A 20615-nucleotide genomic window follows, 5' to 3' on the forward strand; every position below is an offset into this window, starting at 1 on the left:
GGTACCTTTGTGCCCTTATGCTACAATTTTAGTTCTCTTCCTGCCAAAAGTGGCCAAGCTAAACGCGGCGTGATGAAAGTTTCAAGTTGCGCCAAAAATGGAAATTCTGGATACCCGACAGCCAAAATATACGTGCTCTTTCTTTCTTTTTAGAGCTCAGCAACAGGCTATTTTGGAACGAATCTTTCAAAATTACTTCTTTGATTACATTTATTGCGAAAGCACACAGCCCTTCTGGATGGAAGGGTATGGACAAGTTGCCCGAACAGAATCACTTGGTTTAGATGTTTCTTATTTCGTTCCAGTTCCTTCAGATGATTAACTAACGGAAAATTCTAAGGCCTCAAACACAGGCAGACACAATTAAACAACCACACAAAGACGCTAAGAAGGTAGTGAAGGACAGACGAATGTTCGCATGGACTGGCAGACGAGGATAGCGCAGTCAATATAGCGACTGGCTACGGACTGGACGACCGACGGGTCGGAATTCGAGTCCCGATAGGGTCAATAATTTTTTCTCCACGTCATAGAGACCGGCTCTGGGGTCCATTCAACCTCTCATCAAATGGGTATCAGGGGCTCTTTCCATGGTAGTAGGCCGCGCCATAGCTGAAGCGCTTAGTCGCTGGCTTCCCACCGCGGCGGCCCCGGTTCGATCCCGTGTCTGGTCAAGTGGGATATGTGGTGGACAAAGCGGCGCTGCGGTAGGTTTCCTCCGAGTGCTTCGGTTTCTCCTGCCAATTTTCATTCCACCAATTGCTCCACAATCACCCTCACCTATCATCTGTGGCTGGTACAATAGACCAGAAGTGGCCGCAGTACAAGGGACTTAGTCCCAACCCACTAGCATTAAAAAAATACCTGGGGGTAAAGCGGCCGGGACGTGAAGCTGACCACTCACTTCTAGTTAGTGCCAAGGACAAGAAAATATGGATCTGTACATCCACTTCCCCATACGCCTGGAGACTGGAGGGCTTACATTCGGAGGGGCAGGGATGAAAGAAGTAAAAAGAAAACAAAGTACAGAGAAAAGAATGGTAGAAAGTAAGAAGGATATAAAAATTAAAGAAAGAAAGGAAATGAACATCTTAATTACATACTGGTGTTGGAAATGAGTGGGTAGTTTCAGTATGCGGTGGTTTGTCACGTTTGCAGTCAGTGTGTTCCAGTTGGTACCAACTGCATGTAACGTACATTTCGTTATAGCTAATTGTATTGAAGTATTGTTATCGTTCGGTGTGATGGTAACGTGAGCCGACATACTTGATATATGGGGTTCAAATCTCGCGATTGACCTTTTCTACTGTGTTTTTTTTTTTTTACAGACGAAATCAGTGAATAAACAAACAAGGCGAACTGAGCAAGACTTATAAGATCAGCTTTTTTTTTTATAAATTTCGAACACTACATATAGGCCTATTGTTGTTATTGTTCTTTATTTTTGTGAAGCACTTACGTAAACTTAAACTTTTCGGATATAAACTCAAAAATTCGCACAGTCGCCATATTTGTAATTGTTGACTTACGAAGTGAATTTTGTGCCTAATATGTTGGTATCTAACTCAATACCAAATTTTACATATCTAGTTCCAGTACTTTGTTAGCTATCGTCACTAAAATAAAAGTGAACGAAAATTTTCGCACGATCGACATGTTGCTATTTTATACTTTGCGGAATTAATTCAGTTACATATTTTTCTAAGATCATTTGACATAAATCCTTCGTTGATTGGTTGATTGATTTAGTCATTCATTCACCTATTAGCGGCTCTATAGCCCTTTGTTGGGTCCAGGCAACTTTTCAGTTTCATAGCCCTTCACACAGTCCATCGGACTCCTTGGACGGTGGATCAGCCCGTCGCAAGGCCGATACCTGCTTACAGAACGACACAAACAGAATAAACGCACACAAACATACGTGTCTCGCGTGGGATTCGAACCCACAACCCCGATGTTCGAGAGGGCGAAGACAGTTCCTGCCTTAGACTGCGCTGCCACTTGCAGCCCCATTTCAGGATCCTAAATTAAGTGGCGCTAGTGTAGCTTTATAAGATTTGCACTTTTGCCACGTTATTACTGATAAGGGGATATAAAAAGTGAAGTTCTGGAAAGAAGTAAGAGCCTCCGTTCCTTTCGCGTGTGAGGTGCTGCAGTGATGGTAGGATGTCTGCTGTGGCCACCACCGTGTCAAATCACCGGACCACCACCTCCAAGTGCCAGCATTGTATTATGTCACAAATTTAGGCAGAGATTATCCGTGATAGAAGTAAAGTGGGATGGCGATAGAGAGAAGCGAAGTGAGAGAGGCAGGGGGATTGTGGTGCGATCACGTGATCTCTCTCGTTTAATTGCTCGAGTATTATACATGGAGGCGTCTCAAGGTTAAGTAATGCATCAATGATTTGAAGTTGTTGCCTCTTTATATTTCCATTGCGGCATTTTATTTCGGATTTATTTGTTTTTGAACAAAATTTCTTCAAATTTTTATGGAATCTCCGTTGCCTGGAATTTGAGCCTTTAATTCTCGATTGATTTTGTTAAAGAATATGTATTATTTCTTAAATCAAGAATTATTTATATTTTATACGTGATTTCTCTCATTTTATCGTACAGATAAATGTGATCACATTGTACACACAAAAAAACTTCGTGGTTTTAGTCAGCAAGCGAACAATGCCGACCGAGCGACCGCCGCTTGTCGGCGAAGTTAGTGCCAACTTTAGCGGGCAGAGGGTGTCGCGTGGTCAGCGCAGCGGATCCCCATTGCCGATAATCTCGGTTTTCTAGACCAGGATCGAATTGTACACTGTTTGAAAAAAAAAGTCGAATAATTTGAGCGCTTTTAAAGGAAAATAATCCAATTTCATCTTCCCGTAAAGTAGAATCTGTATTTCACGCATGCAACTGCATATTACATAAATTCGTCAAGCAACGTTTAATGTAGAACCTACAACAAAAAGTCTCAGCGAAATTGGTAGTGTACGATAGTTTCGGGTATAAAACATGCTCATAGACAGACTCAACCTCCAATAGGCATTCATTTTGTACTTGATACATAACTTGCAGTCGCGCCAAAATCCAGGACTGCCATTTCTAGAAAATTTATATTCTTACTATGAGCAGTCAGATCTGTGCGACATCTCAATTTTTTTATACGAATAAATAATTCGTTGGGTGAAAAATTAGGTTAGGTTAGGTACTAGTCGAAAAGGCGACACATTATCAGAAATTCTCTCCTTTTATGGAATCCGAAATTTCGTCACTGTTTTCTCAAGACCAAACCACTAGATTCTAGCCTGAGTCAGCTGAATCCGATCTGCTTTTACACAGTCTATTTATCTGAAAGTCGATTTTAATAGTACACTACATTCCACACTAGGTCACCCAAATGATCTCTTTCCTTCTCGTTTACCGATGAAAATGTACGAATTTCTTATTTCTCTGTGCTTGCAACAAATCTCTTCCCTCACTTTTCTTGATTTAATCATTATAATAATATTTTAGGAGTAGGTACTGTCATGATGATCGTTGTAAGGGGTGTGAATTTTTGTATGATTTGATTTCGAGTTCGTATTAGAGAAATAAACAGAAATTAGCCTATTTTCATTGTGCGCAGTCAGATGTAGCTCTGTTTCTTTTCATGATTAATGTTTTAATACAATTTAAAGGTAGTAAATTTGTTCCTCTGACGTCAGTAAATTTGGATGTATTTCGGTGATTTCAGTTTCTAAATGTTCTGATTAACCTTACGTTTTAAAAGGCCGGGAAAAATATAATTTTTCCCATGGTAGTGCGTGGGTAAGAAACTTTGTCTCTAGCATTAAGGGGGGACCACAAACTGAGGGTGTTTGAGAACAGGGTTATGAGGACTGAAGAGTGATGCAGTGACAGGAGGTTGGAAGGAACTGCATAATGAAGAACTCCATAAATTGTACTCTTCGCCAAGTATAATTAGAATAATCAAATCAAGAAACATGAGATTGGTAGGGCATGTAGCGCACATGAGGAGAGAAGAAATGCACACAGGATTTTCGCGGGAAAGCCCGAAGGATAGAGACCACTAAGAAGACATAGGCATAAATGGGAGAATGGCATTGAAATGGATCTCAGAGAGAGAGAGTGAGGTAGTGTGGACTGGATTGATCTGCCTCAGGAGGGAGATCGGTGTAAGGTTCTTGTGAACGCAATAATGAATCTTCTGGTTCCATAAAATGTTGGGAAATTTTTAAGTAGCTGAGCAACTGGCGGCTTTTCAAGAAGGGCTCAGCTCCATGGAGTTGGTAGGTTACAGGAGATTGGCATAATTTGTTTATTGTTTGACTTAAAAACAACTAATTCTAGATAAGTGAGCCTCTCCGCAAATGTCTTGCCCCTACGGGCTGCAGGAAAAAATTTAGAACTTGAATCTTTCAATGCCAGTTAGGTCTCAAATTGAATTGTTTTCCTTCTAAATATATTTAAGTTCCTTTCTGTTCTACAAACATTAGTAATTTCGTAGGTTTTGAGGGCCTCACAGTGGTGATTAAGAAGAATCATATCTTCTGGGATATAACACCTTGTAATCCGTTTAGAGTCAACAACGTTTCAAAGGAACATGTCGCCTCCGTCTTCAGGGTCGAAGAATAAGCCAGGCAAGAAACAGATGCTCTACTTACCACCTGATTTCACAAAATTTCTTGCTTTGTTTATTCTTCGACCCTGACGACGGAGGCGAAATGTTCCTTTGAAACGTTGGAAACTCTCAAAGGACTACAAGGTGTTATATCCCAGAAGAAGTTCTTCACTTGCAATTTCCCTTCGAAATACGTAACCACGATTTACAGTAATAGAAGATAAAAGAAAGGAAAGTTGTCCCTGTGCTTAATTAATTAAGCACTATGCCATGAAGTCTGTAGTGGGTCTGGAACGGGGTCCACTCAGCCTCGTGGGGATAATTGAGAAGCTATTTCAAGGAAATAGCGGCTCCGGTCTAGAAAACCGAAATTAAAGAACGTGGGGATTTGTTGCGCTGACCACACGACACCCTCTATCCGCTAAAGTTGGCACTAACTTGGCCGACAAGCGGCGGTCACTCGGTCGGTATAGTTCGCTTGCGGACTAAAACCACGGAGTTTGACGTGAAGTCTTATGGGGCAGTGGAGGTGTAGCTCCATCATTCTTGACCTCGGCATGAGATGGGGGTGTGGTTAGCTTCACGCCTCGGCCGCTTTGCCCCTGGGGAAATCGCCTACGGTAATCATTGGCTATGAGGCTGAGTGAAGGATAATTAAAACTCCAGTATCCAATCTACACAAATACAAAAATTGAAAAAAAAATATCTGTGTTGTCTCCCCTGTTCTTTACTGCTTCAGAAAGCAAACGTAATAATAATGAAAATAATAACAGTAATAGCATTAATGAGAATTATTTTAGTCAAATAGTAAGAAGTATGCATAAAATTTGCTCTTTTCATAATTTCGTCGTAAACTTCAGTTCTCTACAAAGAATTAATTAACCTTGAATTTATAACAATGTTTAAAAAAAATAACTTCGGCACTCAGCCGCGCAGGAAGTACTTTTATAAGTTTCTGGCAAGAAATATCGGTCTTTGAAATATATATAAACAGGAGACGCTGCGTTTCACATATGAAAGCCAGTACTTTCAATCTTTTGTAGAACAGTTCCAGTACGAAGTACATATCCACTATTGCATACAGACAGAGCGAAATATCTGGTTACGTATAAAAGATATCGGATAAAATTTAATAGTGAAAAGGAAATTATGGGATAGTCATTACTCGTTCGTTCCGATTGGAAATTCTCACTGAATACCACTCTCGAAACGGGCACGACGTTTATGTCATGTCCAACAGTCACAGCGACGGTACCAAGAGATAAACATTGTCTTCAAATTTACAGTTTTTTATTTAGAAACCGGTACCGTATTCTGTCTCTCTCGGCGGTCGTTGTTGCTAAGGAGTCCACCTTAGAAACAGCATTACGCGAAGAAGAACGCGACAACTACCATGACCTTCAATCTGAAGATAGACAATATATGGGACCGTCAAGCTTCCCTCCCCTCTGCCGCTAACCGTTCCAAACTTAGATGTCCTTACCATTAAACGTTTAAATTATTGTCTACCTTCGAACTAGCAGAAAAATGTTCTGCCATATTTGTTCTGGTAACCTAGTCAAGGGTCGGTAAAGGCAGGCGTGGCTCTCATGTTAAAAGTAAGGTGGTGTCTGTTGTTTTTACAAGGAGGGCTTCAGGAGAGGGAGTGGTATTATCATGAGAATATTCTTTGGAAAAGTATAAAAGCTGAAGAATTCCCTCGTACTCTTCGTACAGCAACATTAGAACTTCTTCTGTGCACACCAACTCTTACGGCTTCGTCAGTCCGCACCTATATTCGTCATGAAGGTGGTAAGTTAGCGACCTGTTTTTTTTTCGCCACCAAGGATTCTCTGTGTTTACCTTATTTATCGCAGCCAAATCAAATACAGCGTCACGTGGACCACAGTCATTTCTCTAAAACCTATTCAGTTTGTTTACTTTATTTAATGAGGCTTTCAGTTTCATAGGAGCCAGGATAGCGACTGGCTACTGCCTGGACGACCGACGAGTCGGAGTTCGAGTCCCGGTAGAGTTTAAGAATTTTCTCCATGTAGTCCAGTCCGGCTCTGGGGCCCACCCAGCTTCCTATCCAATGGGTACCGGGGGCTCTTTTCCCGGGGGTAAAACTGCAGGTGTGCGTGAAGCTAACCACTCACCTCCGACTAGTACCGAGGTCAAGAAAATGTGGACCCATGCATCCACTCCCCCATACGCCTTCATGGTGTAATGCTTAATTAGTTAAGCACAGGAATGACTTTATCATTTACATTACAGTTTAATAAGTTATACGGATCCCAGAGATTTCTCTTGTTTCTCTCCCCGAAGATGGAGTCATTGGCTCCTCCGAAGCGTTGGTATCCACCTGCTAGGCCATGCGGTCTCCTAACAGAGAATACCACAATATGTATTTTCATAGCCGTGTGAACCTCAAATATCCCAAATCCCAGCAGTTTCCAGTACGGGCCATTCAAAATCCGCAATCAGAACAGACTGTTTTCGGATTGAGCCGGAATCCAAACCGATTCAGGATCTCCTGCATGAAAACCACAAGTGATAGCCAATACACCGCAATATTCACGGAGTACTAATTTTTTTTTATTGCTAGTGGGGTGGGACTAAGTCTCTTGTACTGCGGCCACTTCTGGTCTGTTGTACCAGCCCCAGATGATAGGTGAGGGTGATTGTGGACCAACTGATGGAATGAAGATTGGTATGGGAAACCGAAGTACCAGACCCGGGATCGAACCCGGGCCGCCGCGGTGGGAAGCCAGCGACTAACCGCTTGAGCCATGGTGCGGCCATTGAGTACTAAGAATTATTATTATTATTACTTGAAATGTGTACTGTACCTAAGAGCTTCTTCAACCGATAACGGGGAAGTTTTCGCATTTATTTCGCCTTGATTTAGCGCAAGAAAATTTTATAATGTTGTTAAAATTAAAGTGTATCTGCATCCCAACGTTTTGCGACTATTATGGGACTAAAAATCAATTAAATTGGAGTAAGCAAGTTTAACCTGACATTTTAAGCCTTCTAACCTGTTGGGGAAATATTAAAAAAAAAAATATTTTAACTCCGGTAGTGGGTTTCTGCTGGTAAACACTGTCAGGTAAAGATAGTTTTTTTTTTTTATTTGCTTAGTGAGGGGCGGAGTCCAACTGGGTCCACTCGGCACGGCGGCCACTGATTGGCCTATTGTAGCCTGCCCCGGGTGATTATGATGATGGATAATTTGGTGGAATGAAGATTGGCAAGGAAAACCGAAGTACTCGGAGAAAACCTGCCACAGCGCCACTTTGTCCACCACAAATCCCATTTGACCAGACCCGGGTTCGAACCCGGGCCGCCGCAGTGGGATGCCAGCGATTAACCGCTTGAGCTAAGGCGCGGCCTAAGTACAGATAAAATTGTCCCTGTGTTTAACTAAGTAAGCACTATACAATATGTGCGTATGGGTGAGTGGATGTGTAGATCCACATATTTTATTATTTAGTCACCATTTGGAGGCGAGTGGCCAGCTTCGCTCCCAGGCCGCTTTGTCCCCGAGAAAAGAGACCCCGGTGCCCATTGGATAGGAGGCTGACTGGGCCCGAGAATCGGTCTGGACGACGTGGAGAATAGAAAATTTTGCGCCTACAGGAACTCGAACTCCGAACCCTCGGCCGTCCAGCCCTTAGCCAGTCACTACACAGACCGCGTCATCGCATTTCCGGCAAATAGTGTAAATGCGCCTAAACTTCATAAATGTAAAAAAGGCATGGCATACTACATTGCACACAAATGTAACAGTTAGATTTATGCTTCTCTACTTCAGTATTGACGCAAAGATTCAAATCAAATTCCCCTTATTATAATTTTCCAACAGTTGCCGTTTTAACTAATAAAATTGTAGTTCTTTTGCAGTTACTGTTTTGAGATGTCTCCCATGTAAAGCAAAAGACACTGTATACGGTGAATTTTGTAATAATTTTTTACGCTTAGTTTGTAGTAAATGTACGAGAATTATTTTCAAAATCGTACCATAATCTAACTCCTAAAGTTGGAGACAAAAGTTGCTTCAAAACATTGTTGCTATCTACGAAACTGCTCGGCATCACAACCCAGAAGTTCGTAATTTTCACATCAAAATTAGTTCTTACAGATAATAAACGTAAGGAGAATACAGTATTATTTCTATAAATTGATATTTCGGAAGAAGTGCCCTTGCATTTCTTATCGTAATAAAGGCTTTCACTTGTACGAGCAGTTACAAATTTGAGCAGTTTTGCACACGATGCGTAAAGTAACGAGACGTCATATTTCCTCAACCGAAATATACAAAGGGATCTGATGAAACGTAATGGACGTGCGGACTAAACATTTGTCTAGGGAATGTAATTTTGGATCTTCCTGTTGCAACTAAAATCATAAGCTCGTATCAATTTCAGACATATTTTACAAAAACGGCTCATCGTACACAGATTCTGAAGCATAACTTGTAGCATATACATCTCTAACACCAAAATTTGTTTGAAACATTTTGAGATGTGTATGGCCTATTTAACGACGTACAAGGTACAACGCGTTATGACTACGCATTTTTTATTTGTAGTATAGGTGAGTTTGGAAGGAGCCGGGATAGCTCAGTCGGTATAGCGACTAGCTACGGGCTGGACGGCTGAGGGGTCGGAGTTCAAGTTCCGGTATGGTCAAGAATTTTCGCTTCTTCACGTCGTCCAGACCAGCTCTGAGGTCCACCCAACCTCCTGTCCAATGGGTACCGGGGGCTCTTTCCCCGGGGGTAAAGCGGTCGGGGCCTGAAGTTGACCACTCAACTGCAGCTAGTACCGAGGTCAAGAAAATATGGATTTATGCATCCACTTCCCCACACGCCTTCATGGCGTAGTGCTTAAATAGTTAAGCAGAGGTACAACTTTTATGGGTGAATTTTGCAGCAAAATGTTTGTATAGGCTTGTGCAATGAATACACGCAAATGTTACTGCTGTATTTAAAATCGCAAAGAAAAAAATTTAAAATATATGTAAGCCTGCTCCCAATGTACTGCCGTGGTAGCTCAGTCAGTATTAGTGACGGGCTACGTGATGGCTGAGGAACTGGAGTTCAATTCCCGAGAAGGACAAGAGATTTCTTCCTTTCTGCATAGTGTCCATATCGGCTCTGGGGGGGGGGGGCTTTTCTGTGGGGGTAAAGCGGCCCGGAAGTGAAGCTGACCACTCACCTCCATCTAATACCGACGTAAAAAATTGTGGAGGTATACCTCCACCCCCATGCTTCTTCATGGTGTAGTGCTTAATTAATTAAGCTCAGGGATAACTTTAGCTTTTTACCCTCTCAGCATGAGCAGCGATATTCTCCCAAACGCGATCACAGTCGCCCCACGGTCTAAGGCATGAACCGTCTTCGCCCTCTCGAACACTGGGATCGTGTGAGCTTCTCACTTGCATCCGAACGGTTCGATACTTGAGAATTTATCCATTGTAGGTCGGTGCCTGTTGAATGTAACATTCCATCTTCAGAACCAGGGGACTTCAGATCTGCCCCAACATACAAAATGGCGACTTTCTCCTAAAATGGCTGCAACGATTGTGGTTAGATTCCGGTAACTTGCTGGGAACATCTCTCTAAATACAACCCGCAATAAGGGCCCAAAGTAAAAATGTCGACTTTGTCGAATCTGCATTTTCCGGTCAGTCGGGTATAATTATTACTCGATTTTCAGCAAACAGCCATGGTCTACCGAGCAAAAATCGATTCCCTTTCCATGGTAACATAGTCAAGGTCAATCGTTTATGAAAACATATGTACAATGCCTTTGCACCGATGTCTTCATATAGCAATGAGCCTTTGGTTTCCAAAAAATTGGGGGACTTTTTGGTTAAATGAACGGTTTCTGACTTCTCAAAAAGACTCTGTATCCAGAGTCAGTTTCTGAATCAGTCCTGAACCTTGTGGCATGGAATAGTAAGTTATATGATTACTAAACAACTGGTGCACTATTACAGGTTGCTACCATTCTGAGCCTTGTTGCGGCAGCAAGTGCTGCTGCCGTGCTCCCAGTGGAATCCTCCGTGGTGAAGTCTGACCGGGTTGGTGATAGCTTCTCCTACAGCATACATCAGAACCAGGGTTACGCTGTTGGTGGCGTTCCATCCCTGTACCCCTATGAATTTAGAGGCGACAAAGTTAAACAAGTCGTCCCTGCCACTGCATACATGGCGCCTGTGGAGCTGAAATCCACTGAGTACAAACATGTTGTTCCAGTGGCTCCATTTGAAGAATACAAGCATGTAGTTCCTGTATCGCCCATCCAGCTGAAATCAACTGTTCTTCCTGCTGCCACATATGTGTCAGCTGAGCCACTCAAGAACATTGAGCTGAAAAGCTATGCACCATCAGCATATGTTGGTCCGCTTAAGAGCTTTGTCCACCCTGCAGCTACTCTTCTTACTACTTCACCAGTTAGGAATGTCGGCTACATTCAGCCTTCTCCTGCCTATGTTTCGCCTGCTGTCGCTTATTCCCATGACACTGCTGTACCCATCACATATGGATCTAACATTTATGCCTATCCCTACATTAAGCCAGAAAAGATGTTCTGAAAGTAATCTTTATGGCATCCCATTGTGTACCTATTCTGCACCATTTTCTTTCTTTCTCCTATAATCCTATATTCATATATTGGCATGATATTGATGACCCAGGCCATGATAATGTGAATGACATTACTTGAATGGTGAATGCATGTGATTTGTCATATTTTGTAGCAAAAAAATATATAAAAATGATATAATAAGTGCTCTGCCGTCAACTTCAGTTTTTATATTTATTTGCACCCTTCATCATCATCATCAACATCACCACCATCTCATCATCATCCACTGATCTTTCCAAAGTCTCCTCCGTTTGCATGTATCCATCTCTGAGAAATTAACTTGTGGTTGTGTTCACCATTTGCCTGCCCTATCCTGAATTCACTCTCTCACTTAGCCTCTCCACTTTATTATTGATCTCCTGAACACTTGTGTATTCCATATATTATTTTTTTATTAAATTAAAGTAATCCCATTTTTTGTTCACCCGTAACACATGTGCTTATCATTGTATCTCCAATATCACCAATTTTCTTGCAGTGTTTCTATCTTCAAATCTCGCATCCTTTACTCCAGTTCCTGTGTTCCACACCTGTTTAAAGTTCCACTTGCATGAAATATTAGTGAGCTAGCAAGTATTCTGGCACAATATACATGAAGGGAATTTGGACCAGTATGGCTATGCTGAGTCATTGTACAATCGTAAATTGTGCCTATTTCTAACATACTATCCCAGCAGCTGACTGATGGTACTAAGAAAAACCATAGAAGATTTAGTAAATAAACTCAGCCCCCAAGGACAGGAGTCAAATCCTCCAAAACATGACACAGGAGTGCTCACCACTGTCTCATGACATCTGGCTAGACTTCTGTTGTTAAGAGGAAATCTGCTATATGGAATGAAGGGAGTGAGGAAGAGATGAGGTAATGTAGCTATCAGAATCAGTTATGTATTGTACATTGTGAAGGGTGGTTTTGGAGTCTGCATAAACAGACAACTGAATATGAAACTGGAGATTGAGCGTTTTCACTTAATGGGATGAAGGAGATTTCACAGTGGAGACTGGATATTTCAGTCAATAGAGTGACTGTCTATAAGCTGGATGATCAGCTGTAGCAGGGATATTGGTGCAAATTTTATGTGACCTTGAAATATGATGTATTCATTATTATTTCTTGACATGTCCAACTGTATTCGCTTCAGTTATGGACGAAAATAAATTTGAAAATATCACCCCTGTGCTATCACAACCCCAGTAGCTCTGGGGCCTAACAGACTTGTCATCCAGTGTATACTGGGGCTCTTGCTGTGGCAAAAATCTCACCTCCAGTGCTGAGTTTAAGAATGTGAGGAGCTACTACTCTATTCACCATACACAATGTACAAGGATAACTTTATATTTTTAGGAGATTTCAGTATTCCTGAAATCATTGAATAGCATGGCTTGATAAAGACATTGAGTAAAGTTCTATATGTACTTTACCTTGACAATACAGATGAAGTTGCCTGATAACACATAGGACCGGAGACTGTGGGTTCTGTCGTTTATAATGGTGAGCATTAGGATAGGCAAAATTCACAGTGGCTGCATTGTATCTGTCATTTAATGTTTAAGGTTTGTAAAGCTAATAGATTAGCATCCATAGGAAGATCATAGACCACTCTCACAATCCTCAGTTCTACATGTTAATGTTGTTCCCAGATATTTAAATTCTGAAAAAGTCTTACCTAGCTGTATTAAGAATGCTCCATAAACTTATTAATTCTATTTGGAATAAGGAAGAATCGCCAGATCAGTGGAAGGAGTCTATTATTGTACCAGTTCACAAGAAGGGCGATAAAACTGACTGTAGTTATTAACGTGGAATATCACTCCTATCAACTTCATACAAAATTTTACCCAATATCCTTCTCTCAAGGGTAAGTCCATATATAGATAAAATTATTGAGGACCATCAGTGTGGGTTTTGACATAACAGATCAACTACTGATCAGAATAAATAATGAAACCATTGCTCACTTTCAACGTCTATTAGAGAATGAAACATGGAAACCTGTTTTTGAAAATAAGGATACAAACTATAAGTTTAATTCTTTTCTACAGATCTTTCTAAGTATCTTTGAAGCTAGTTTTCCAGTTCAAAATAAAAGTGTAGGGAGAATAAAAAATGGCTGGATTACAGAAGGAATTAAAATATCTTGCAAACATAAAAGCAGCATATATATATATATATATATATATATATATATTACAGGAAGTATTATAAGTATTGCAAAATTTTTAAGCAGAGTAGTAAAAGAGGCTAAAAGGCAGTTTATAGCAAAATCAGATAATAAGATAAAAACAACCTGAAATATAATAAAACACGAGTCAGGAAAATTACATCAGACTGAACAGATACCATCTGTTCTTATAAAAGTAAAGTAAAAAGTAAAGCTATCCCTGTACCAGGGCGTGCAGGCCCACAGGGTTGTGAGACGTTGAGGATCCCACATTATCTAGACAATCGGCTCAAAGATGGCGGTAAGGTTGTCAGCCTTACGTTCCGGCCGCGCTTTACTCTCCAGGAGAATTATTTAATTAATTCTTGGATCAATTTTAGGACCTTTGCTTTTTATAATCTATATAAATGTCCTTCCCCAACAATAAATACCTGATCAATGCCCATAATATTTGCTGGTGACACTAGTGTAATAATTTCTAGTAAGAATTTAGATGATTTCTGTATGTCATTGAACAGTGTTCTCTCTCACATGTGTAAATGGTTTGCTGCTAACAAACTGGCCATGAATCTAGATAAAACAAATATAATAAATTTTATAACAAATAATACACCTCAATATCCATTAAGCATTGGATATAACAATAAATACGAAATAGAAGAGTCAGTACACACAAAATTCCTTGGCTTACAATTTGATAACCACTTAAACTGGAAATACCATATCAACCAGTTGGTTCCGAAGTTAAGTGGGGCATGTTATGCAGTAAAAATTTTGTTACATGTCAGCAACATTGATACACTGAAATCAGTTTATTTTGCTTACTTTCACTCTATAATGAAATATGGAATGATATTTTGGGGTAACCCATCTGACAGCAAAAAGTATTTACATTACGAAAGAAAATTGTTAAAATCATGGTGGGGGTAAAACCTCAAAATTTTTGTAGAGAGCTATTTAAGAGATTACAGATCTTACGTCTTCCATGTGAATATATATTTTCATTATTAAGCTTCATTATAAACAACTAAGAACGTTTTCAGACCAATTTGGATGTACACAGTGTTAACATGAGAAACAAGCACCATCTCCATAGACTGGTTGCTAACCTGACATGTTTTCAGAAAAGCACATATTATTCCGGCATTAAAATTTTCAACACTCTACCATCTAGTCTCAAAAGTCTAATGAATGAAAAGGCACAATTTAAATTAGCACTGAAACGATGCTCAGATACACACTCACTCTACCCTGTTGATGAATTCCTACTGTCTAAAAACGACTTGTCCTTTTAAAAGGTTATGTTCATAGCATAAGTTGACAGTATTGACTTATATATGTGTATTTTTTTTGTGTCTCAGATGTATGTATTTATGGCTTTTGTATTTGTATGACTTGTTCCACACATCCTGCAGTCATTCTGACTTACTTTGGATCTACGGAATATAACGTATGTATGTATGATTTTTCGCATTCATCAGATTCTGGAGAAAAATGGGAGTATACTGAGACAGTACATCAGCCATTCATAGGCTTCAAGAAAGCCTGTAATTCAATTATGAAGGAAGCATTTTAAAATATTTTCATAAAATCTGGGGTAACCATGAAGCTAGTTAGGCTGATTAAAATGTGTTTAAACAAAATGTATGGTAAAGCCTGTATAGGTAAGCATTAGTCTGATAATTTTCCAATCCAAAAATGGTCTAAAACAAGGAGATGCTTTATCCCCACTACTTTTCAACTTTGCTTCAGAATATGACTTTAGGAATGTCCAGGAAAACTATGCGGGACTAAAATGAAATGGGACGCATCAGCTGCTGACAATGTGGATCTACTGGAAGATAACATAGATATCATAAAGAAAAACACAGAAACTTTAAGTGACACTAGTAAGGAGGTTGGTCTAGAAGTAAACAGAAATAAAACTAAGTATATGTTGCTGTCTTTGTCACCAGAATGCAGTGTAAAAAGTAAAAGTAAGTAAAGGTATCCCTGTAACAGGCTGTGTAGGCTCATAGGGTTGTGAGATATTGAGGTTCCCACATTTTCTTGACAATTGGCTCATAGATAGTGGTAAGACTGTCAGCCTTACCTGCCGGCTGCCCTTTACTCCCAAGAATATTCTTGGTACTCATTTCTGTTAGAGGCCGAGTCGACCACAGGACCATACTGCTGCTGGAAGGATTGGGTCAATTGAAAGAAATCCAATGTCCTCATCGGGACTTGAACCCATGACCTTCTGGCTTTGTAGCATAGTGCCTCAACCAACCACGCTACCGCAGTGCAAAATCATGACATAAATATAGTTAATAGATGTTTTGAAAATGTGGCACAGTTCAGATATCTGGGAAGGACAGTAACAAATCAAAACTTGATTCAGGAGGAAATTAAGAGACTTGTTCTGAATTCGGGTAATGTTTGCTACCATTCAGTCAAGAACCTTTTGTCTTCTCATCTGCTGCCTAAAAACACAAAACTTAGAATATAAAAACTATAATTTTGCATGTGGTCCTGTATGGGTCTGAAACTTGGTCTATGACATTAAGGGATGAATATAGACTGAAGGAGTCTGAGAACAAGTTACTGAGGAATATATTTGGACCAAAGAGAGATGAAGTGACATGAGGCTGGAGAAAAATGCATATTAAGGGGCTTCATAACTTTCACTCTTCAGCAGGTATAATTAGAACGTTCAAGTCTAGGAGGATGGAATGGGCAGGGTATGCAGCACAAATGTAAGAAAAGAGGAATGCATATAGAATATTGGTGGGAAAGTCAGGAGGAAAGAGACCACTAAGAATACGAAGACATAGGTGGGTGAATAATATTAAAATGGATCTTGGAGAGATATGATGGGATGATATAAATTGGATTGATCGGGCTCAGAATACGGACCAGTGGCTCTTGTGAACATGGTAGTGAACCTTCAGGTTCCATAAAATTTTGAGAAGTTCTTGAGTAGCTGCACAACTAGCAGCTTCTCAATGACTCAGCTCCATGAAGTCAGTTAGTTAGTCAACTATATTAAGAATGTTGCTGCATTTGGTTGTGTGATATGGTCATTATATTTAATTTCATCTGCATTTCATCTGACATCATTGTGGTATAAACAGTTATGGGACCTTTATAAGGTTCCATGTGACCACTTTAAATTAAGCAGTCTGATAGAATCAGGATGCAATAAGTTGAAATGTTGTAGGAAATAATTATAAACTGGAAATGCATCACACTACGTACACTAATCTTTGCAGGTAAAAAATGATGATCACCATGTAGCGTTTGTCACCTATTCACAGAGTAGACAAATATCTGGAAAGCTCAATAATATTCTTATTGAGTCTGCTCCAGGGATGCATTGTTGATATCAGCGTAGAATATACAGCGAGTCAAACTGATACTTGCTAATATAATATCCAGTGTATTTGTTTCAAAACTAATAATTCTTGTCATTGGAATCATTCCACAGATTTCCACTGCAAAACGGTGTAGTGTGATATACATTAAATTAGAATCATAAAATATACATACAAATTCTTCATGACACAGTTCATTAAATAATGATCTCATATAAGATTTATACTGGAACAAGAGTGAAAATGTAAAATTCACTCATTGATTGTCTGTTTGCTCTGTTCTAAATGAGGATGATACAAAATTGGTGTTCCTTATTTGAGACACTTCCATGCATCCTGTCCTCACAGACGGTAATGGACAGAGTAGCACCACTGGCAAGATATATATTTACTTATCATTTGACACTTCACAGTGTTACAGGAATGGAACCAGGTGAACTCCTGTTTTTTCTGCCATATTCAAGCAAAATTGCCTGATCTGAGATTGTCATCCAGTCAAATTCCAGTGAACCTGTCCACAATTGTGACTGTGTTATAGAGCGCATGTGTGAAGATAGGCTACAAAGTTATGTATAAGAAAGCATAATGTTTTTTATAAGTTTGTAGTTCAACAATTCGGGATCCTACCAACTGACAATACATCTCAAAACATTATTATTAAATATTAAACATATAAAATAGACAATATCAAAAGAAATTGCCCTGAAAATTATAACATGTGTATTTTAGAATCATATTTGTCTACTAGTGTCATTCATTTAATTAATGCATTGAAGCTGTACCTGCCAACTGTCCCTTTGCCTTGTAAGTCCCAATAGATTTCACTTTACTGAACACATGGCAACATGTTTACACAAATTCAAGTAAGTAGGACCATTCATTTGAGTACTGCATATTTTGTGTGCTTTATATGTCTTGTACGTGTATTTTCATACTGCAATTACAGAAATAGAAGCTTTTTGAACTGAGCAATTAATGTTATTTGTTACAATAACAGAAGATGTTTGAAGGCTGGTGCCTTCAAGGTTATTTTCAGAACTTATGCAGAAGATTATATGGCATTAGTAGTCTGAGGAAGGTATCAGTGCTTTGGAATATAACAAATGGACATTATCGCAGGATAGAGGAGCATATATTAGAGGATTGTGTTTCAAGGCTGAAAAAATAACAAGCAATGGCGAATCAGAATGATTGTATTATAGTATACAAACTAAATGAACAGTCTATAAATGTTCTGATATATGTAATTCAGCATCCACTTGATGTTGCAACTGAAGTCCTAACATATTCTATACATTGTTTTATTAATATTTGGATTTTCCAGTTGTGTTTATCATATTTTTCATGTCACTTCCATAGGAGAAGATATTTTTATTTGTCTGTATTTAATATTACATGAGAAGTGATGAGCAATTTTTCAGAAAATTGATGATGTTCAGTATGTGATTCATATAAAGTAGGTTTCATATTGCACCAATAGAAATTAAAATTTAATTCTCGCTGGTCAAGATCCCCCATTGTAAATTGAATTGAACTCTGTTCAGCAGTTTCAGAGATTAATCATACAGTCAGACAGACAAATATACAAATATGGATTCCATTTTTTGTGATAACTTTCATACTTTGTTCAAAGAACACATAACAGCTGATTACTTCATAGTTAGTCTTCTTCCAGTGCTCTGTGGGTGCTGCTGCTTTCACTGATGAGAAAAAAGGATTCTAGTTGTAAGATTGAGATAATTGGTGAAGACCTGACAACTTTATTCTAACTCCAGTCTGGCTCTTTTAATCCTTCCAGGTTACTATTGTTTAATTTTCTAACAGAAAACATCTATACTGCTTAATATAATGCAGTATGCACTGTGCACTTTTGCTTAATTAGGGACCATCAGAAAGCACTTTTAGAATGCATATAAACTCACAGCCAAAGCATATTTTGAGTCATTCTGGTAATATTCTACCTGCCATTTACTGATATTGTGTGGATGAGTCATATGAACATGGCTGTTCTACTGGGACAGTGGTCCAGCAATGAAATCCATGTTGTAATATCTTATCAAAACATGTAAAGCATATAAGTCTACAGCTGTTACATACAATATCCAATCACCATTTTAGTTATCATTTTCTTCCCACCTATCTCTTGGTTTTCCAAGTAGCCCCGTCCCTTAAGTTTTCCACATAAGACTTGTAGGGTACACAATTACAGTACCAAACAACAGAGTTTTAAAACATAACATAACATTGCATTGTATTGCATTCCATGGATCTAATGTCAGTCAAATTGACTCTAGGGTGTGGAATATGTCATCTAATACAAAACATATGTACAGTCCCAGTGAGTTCCCACACAAGAGAAACAAAGAATACACAGTGACTACACACAAGGCTATTTAAAGATACATAAGTTATTTTCTGGACAATAGGCATTCAGCAACAGAGTAGAATGAGTGTGTATTTAAGTATCCTTTCAGTGCTATTTTAAATCGTGCCTTTTCATTCATAAGACTTTTGAGTGCGCTTTTCTGAAAGCACGAGAGGATAGCAGTTGGTTTATGAAGACAGTGTTTGTGTCTTTGTTAACACTGTGTACATCTGCATACATATGAAAAAGTTAAGTGAATAGGCTTATTCAAATATACACTGAAATAAGAAGAAAATTGATTTAAAAGGCAAGGAAAAATATACAGATAAAGTTTTCTAAAGCTATGACAGTACCTACACTTACATATGAATCCAGAATGTGGACAATAACAAAAAAAAAATCAAAGCAAAAAATGAAACTGCAGAAATTAAATTCTTGAGGAGTTTAGCAGGCTATGAAAGGAAGGACTAAATAAGAAATTCTAAAATTAGGGAAGGGCTGAACATCTATAAACTGTAACTAAAATTATAAAATCCAGATCACAATGGAAATATCACATGCAACAATTGAAAGACAGATGGATTCCAAAGAAAATTTTGATATACAATCCATAAAGAAAATAAAAAATAGGATGACCACAGTTAAAACTGAGAGAGCAGCATACTCTTTAAGGGGACAGAACAGACCATGTATGGTCTAATCCATGAAGATGATGATCATGATGACTTAGAGGCATTTATCATTGCCTCCATACATGCTACAAGTTTTGCCAGTCTCGTCCTCCTTGGTTTAATACCCTAACAGTAATTAAGTTAATACATTTCTCTATACAATGAAACTGTAATGGTGCTAGGTGACATTATGATTGCATACATGCTAGTTACAGGTGCAGTAATGACAATTCTACCAATAGCAGTCTCTCTGTTGTCAGCTCTCATCATTTTTGTGAAAAAAAATATTTGTTTAAAAGAGTTTCTGTAGTTTTGTATCTTGTATTGTTCAGTATGGGATGTTGTGGTTTGATTGTGATAATATGAAACACAGCTGCTTGCTAAATAGTAAAATTGTTTTGTATTAGGACTACATTTTGGTGTTATGTTGAGAGAAATTATGTAAGTCATATCATCTAGTAGGAGACTGGGAAGCAATATGTACAATGTAACTTCTACCAGCAATTATTATCTGGCATTACTATAAAGTTTGCAAAATCTTGCAGCTGAACTTATGGTATTTAAATGTAAGAGAAAATTTCATTTCTGTTTGCATTCCATATATAAATCTACTCTTGTAAAGCTAATCACACTAGAAATATACTGCATAAAATCATAAATTATTCTTGTGTTACACAATAAGGATAATAACATAAACAATTTTATATTGCATAATTTTATGTATAGTGATGTAAGACTGTAAATTTAACACATGTTTCTTTTTATACAGGTGATGAATTCTTTAGTAACAAATTTGCCTAGAAATAAGGATAAT

General features: G+C 38.8%; 1 protein-coding gene across 1 annotated transcript; it reads left to right on the forward strand.

Annotated features, from left to right (window-relative positions):
* Positions 1-6233: 6233 nt before the first annotated feature.
* LOC111874408 lies at positions 6234-11406 on the forward strand. Its single transcript, XM_023869900.2, has 2 exons — positions 6234-6406; positions 10601-11406. Exons 1-2 carry the CDS (start codon positions 6398-6400, stop codon positions 11195-11197), a joined length of 606 nt encoding a protein of 201 aa, XP_023725668.1. The 5' UTR covers positions 6234-6397; the 3' UTR covers positions 11198-11406.
* The last annotated feature ends 9209 nt before the right edge of the window (positions 11407-20615 follow it).

Source organism: Cryptotermes secundus, unplaced genomic scaffold (assembly GCF_002891405.2).
Source record: "Cryptotermes secundus unplaced genomic scaffold, Csec_1.0 scaffold251, whole genome shotgun sequence".
Taxonomy (NCBI): domain Eukaryota; kingdom Metazoa; phylum Arthropoda; class Insecta; order Blattodea; family Kalotermitidae; genus Cryptotermes; species Cryptotermes secundus.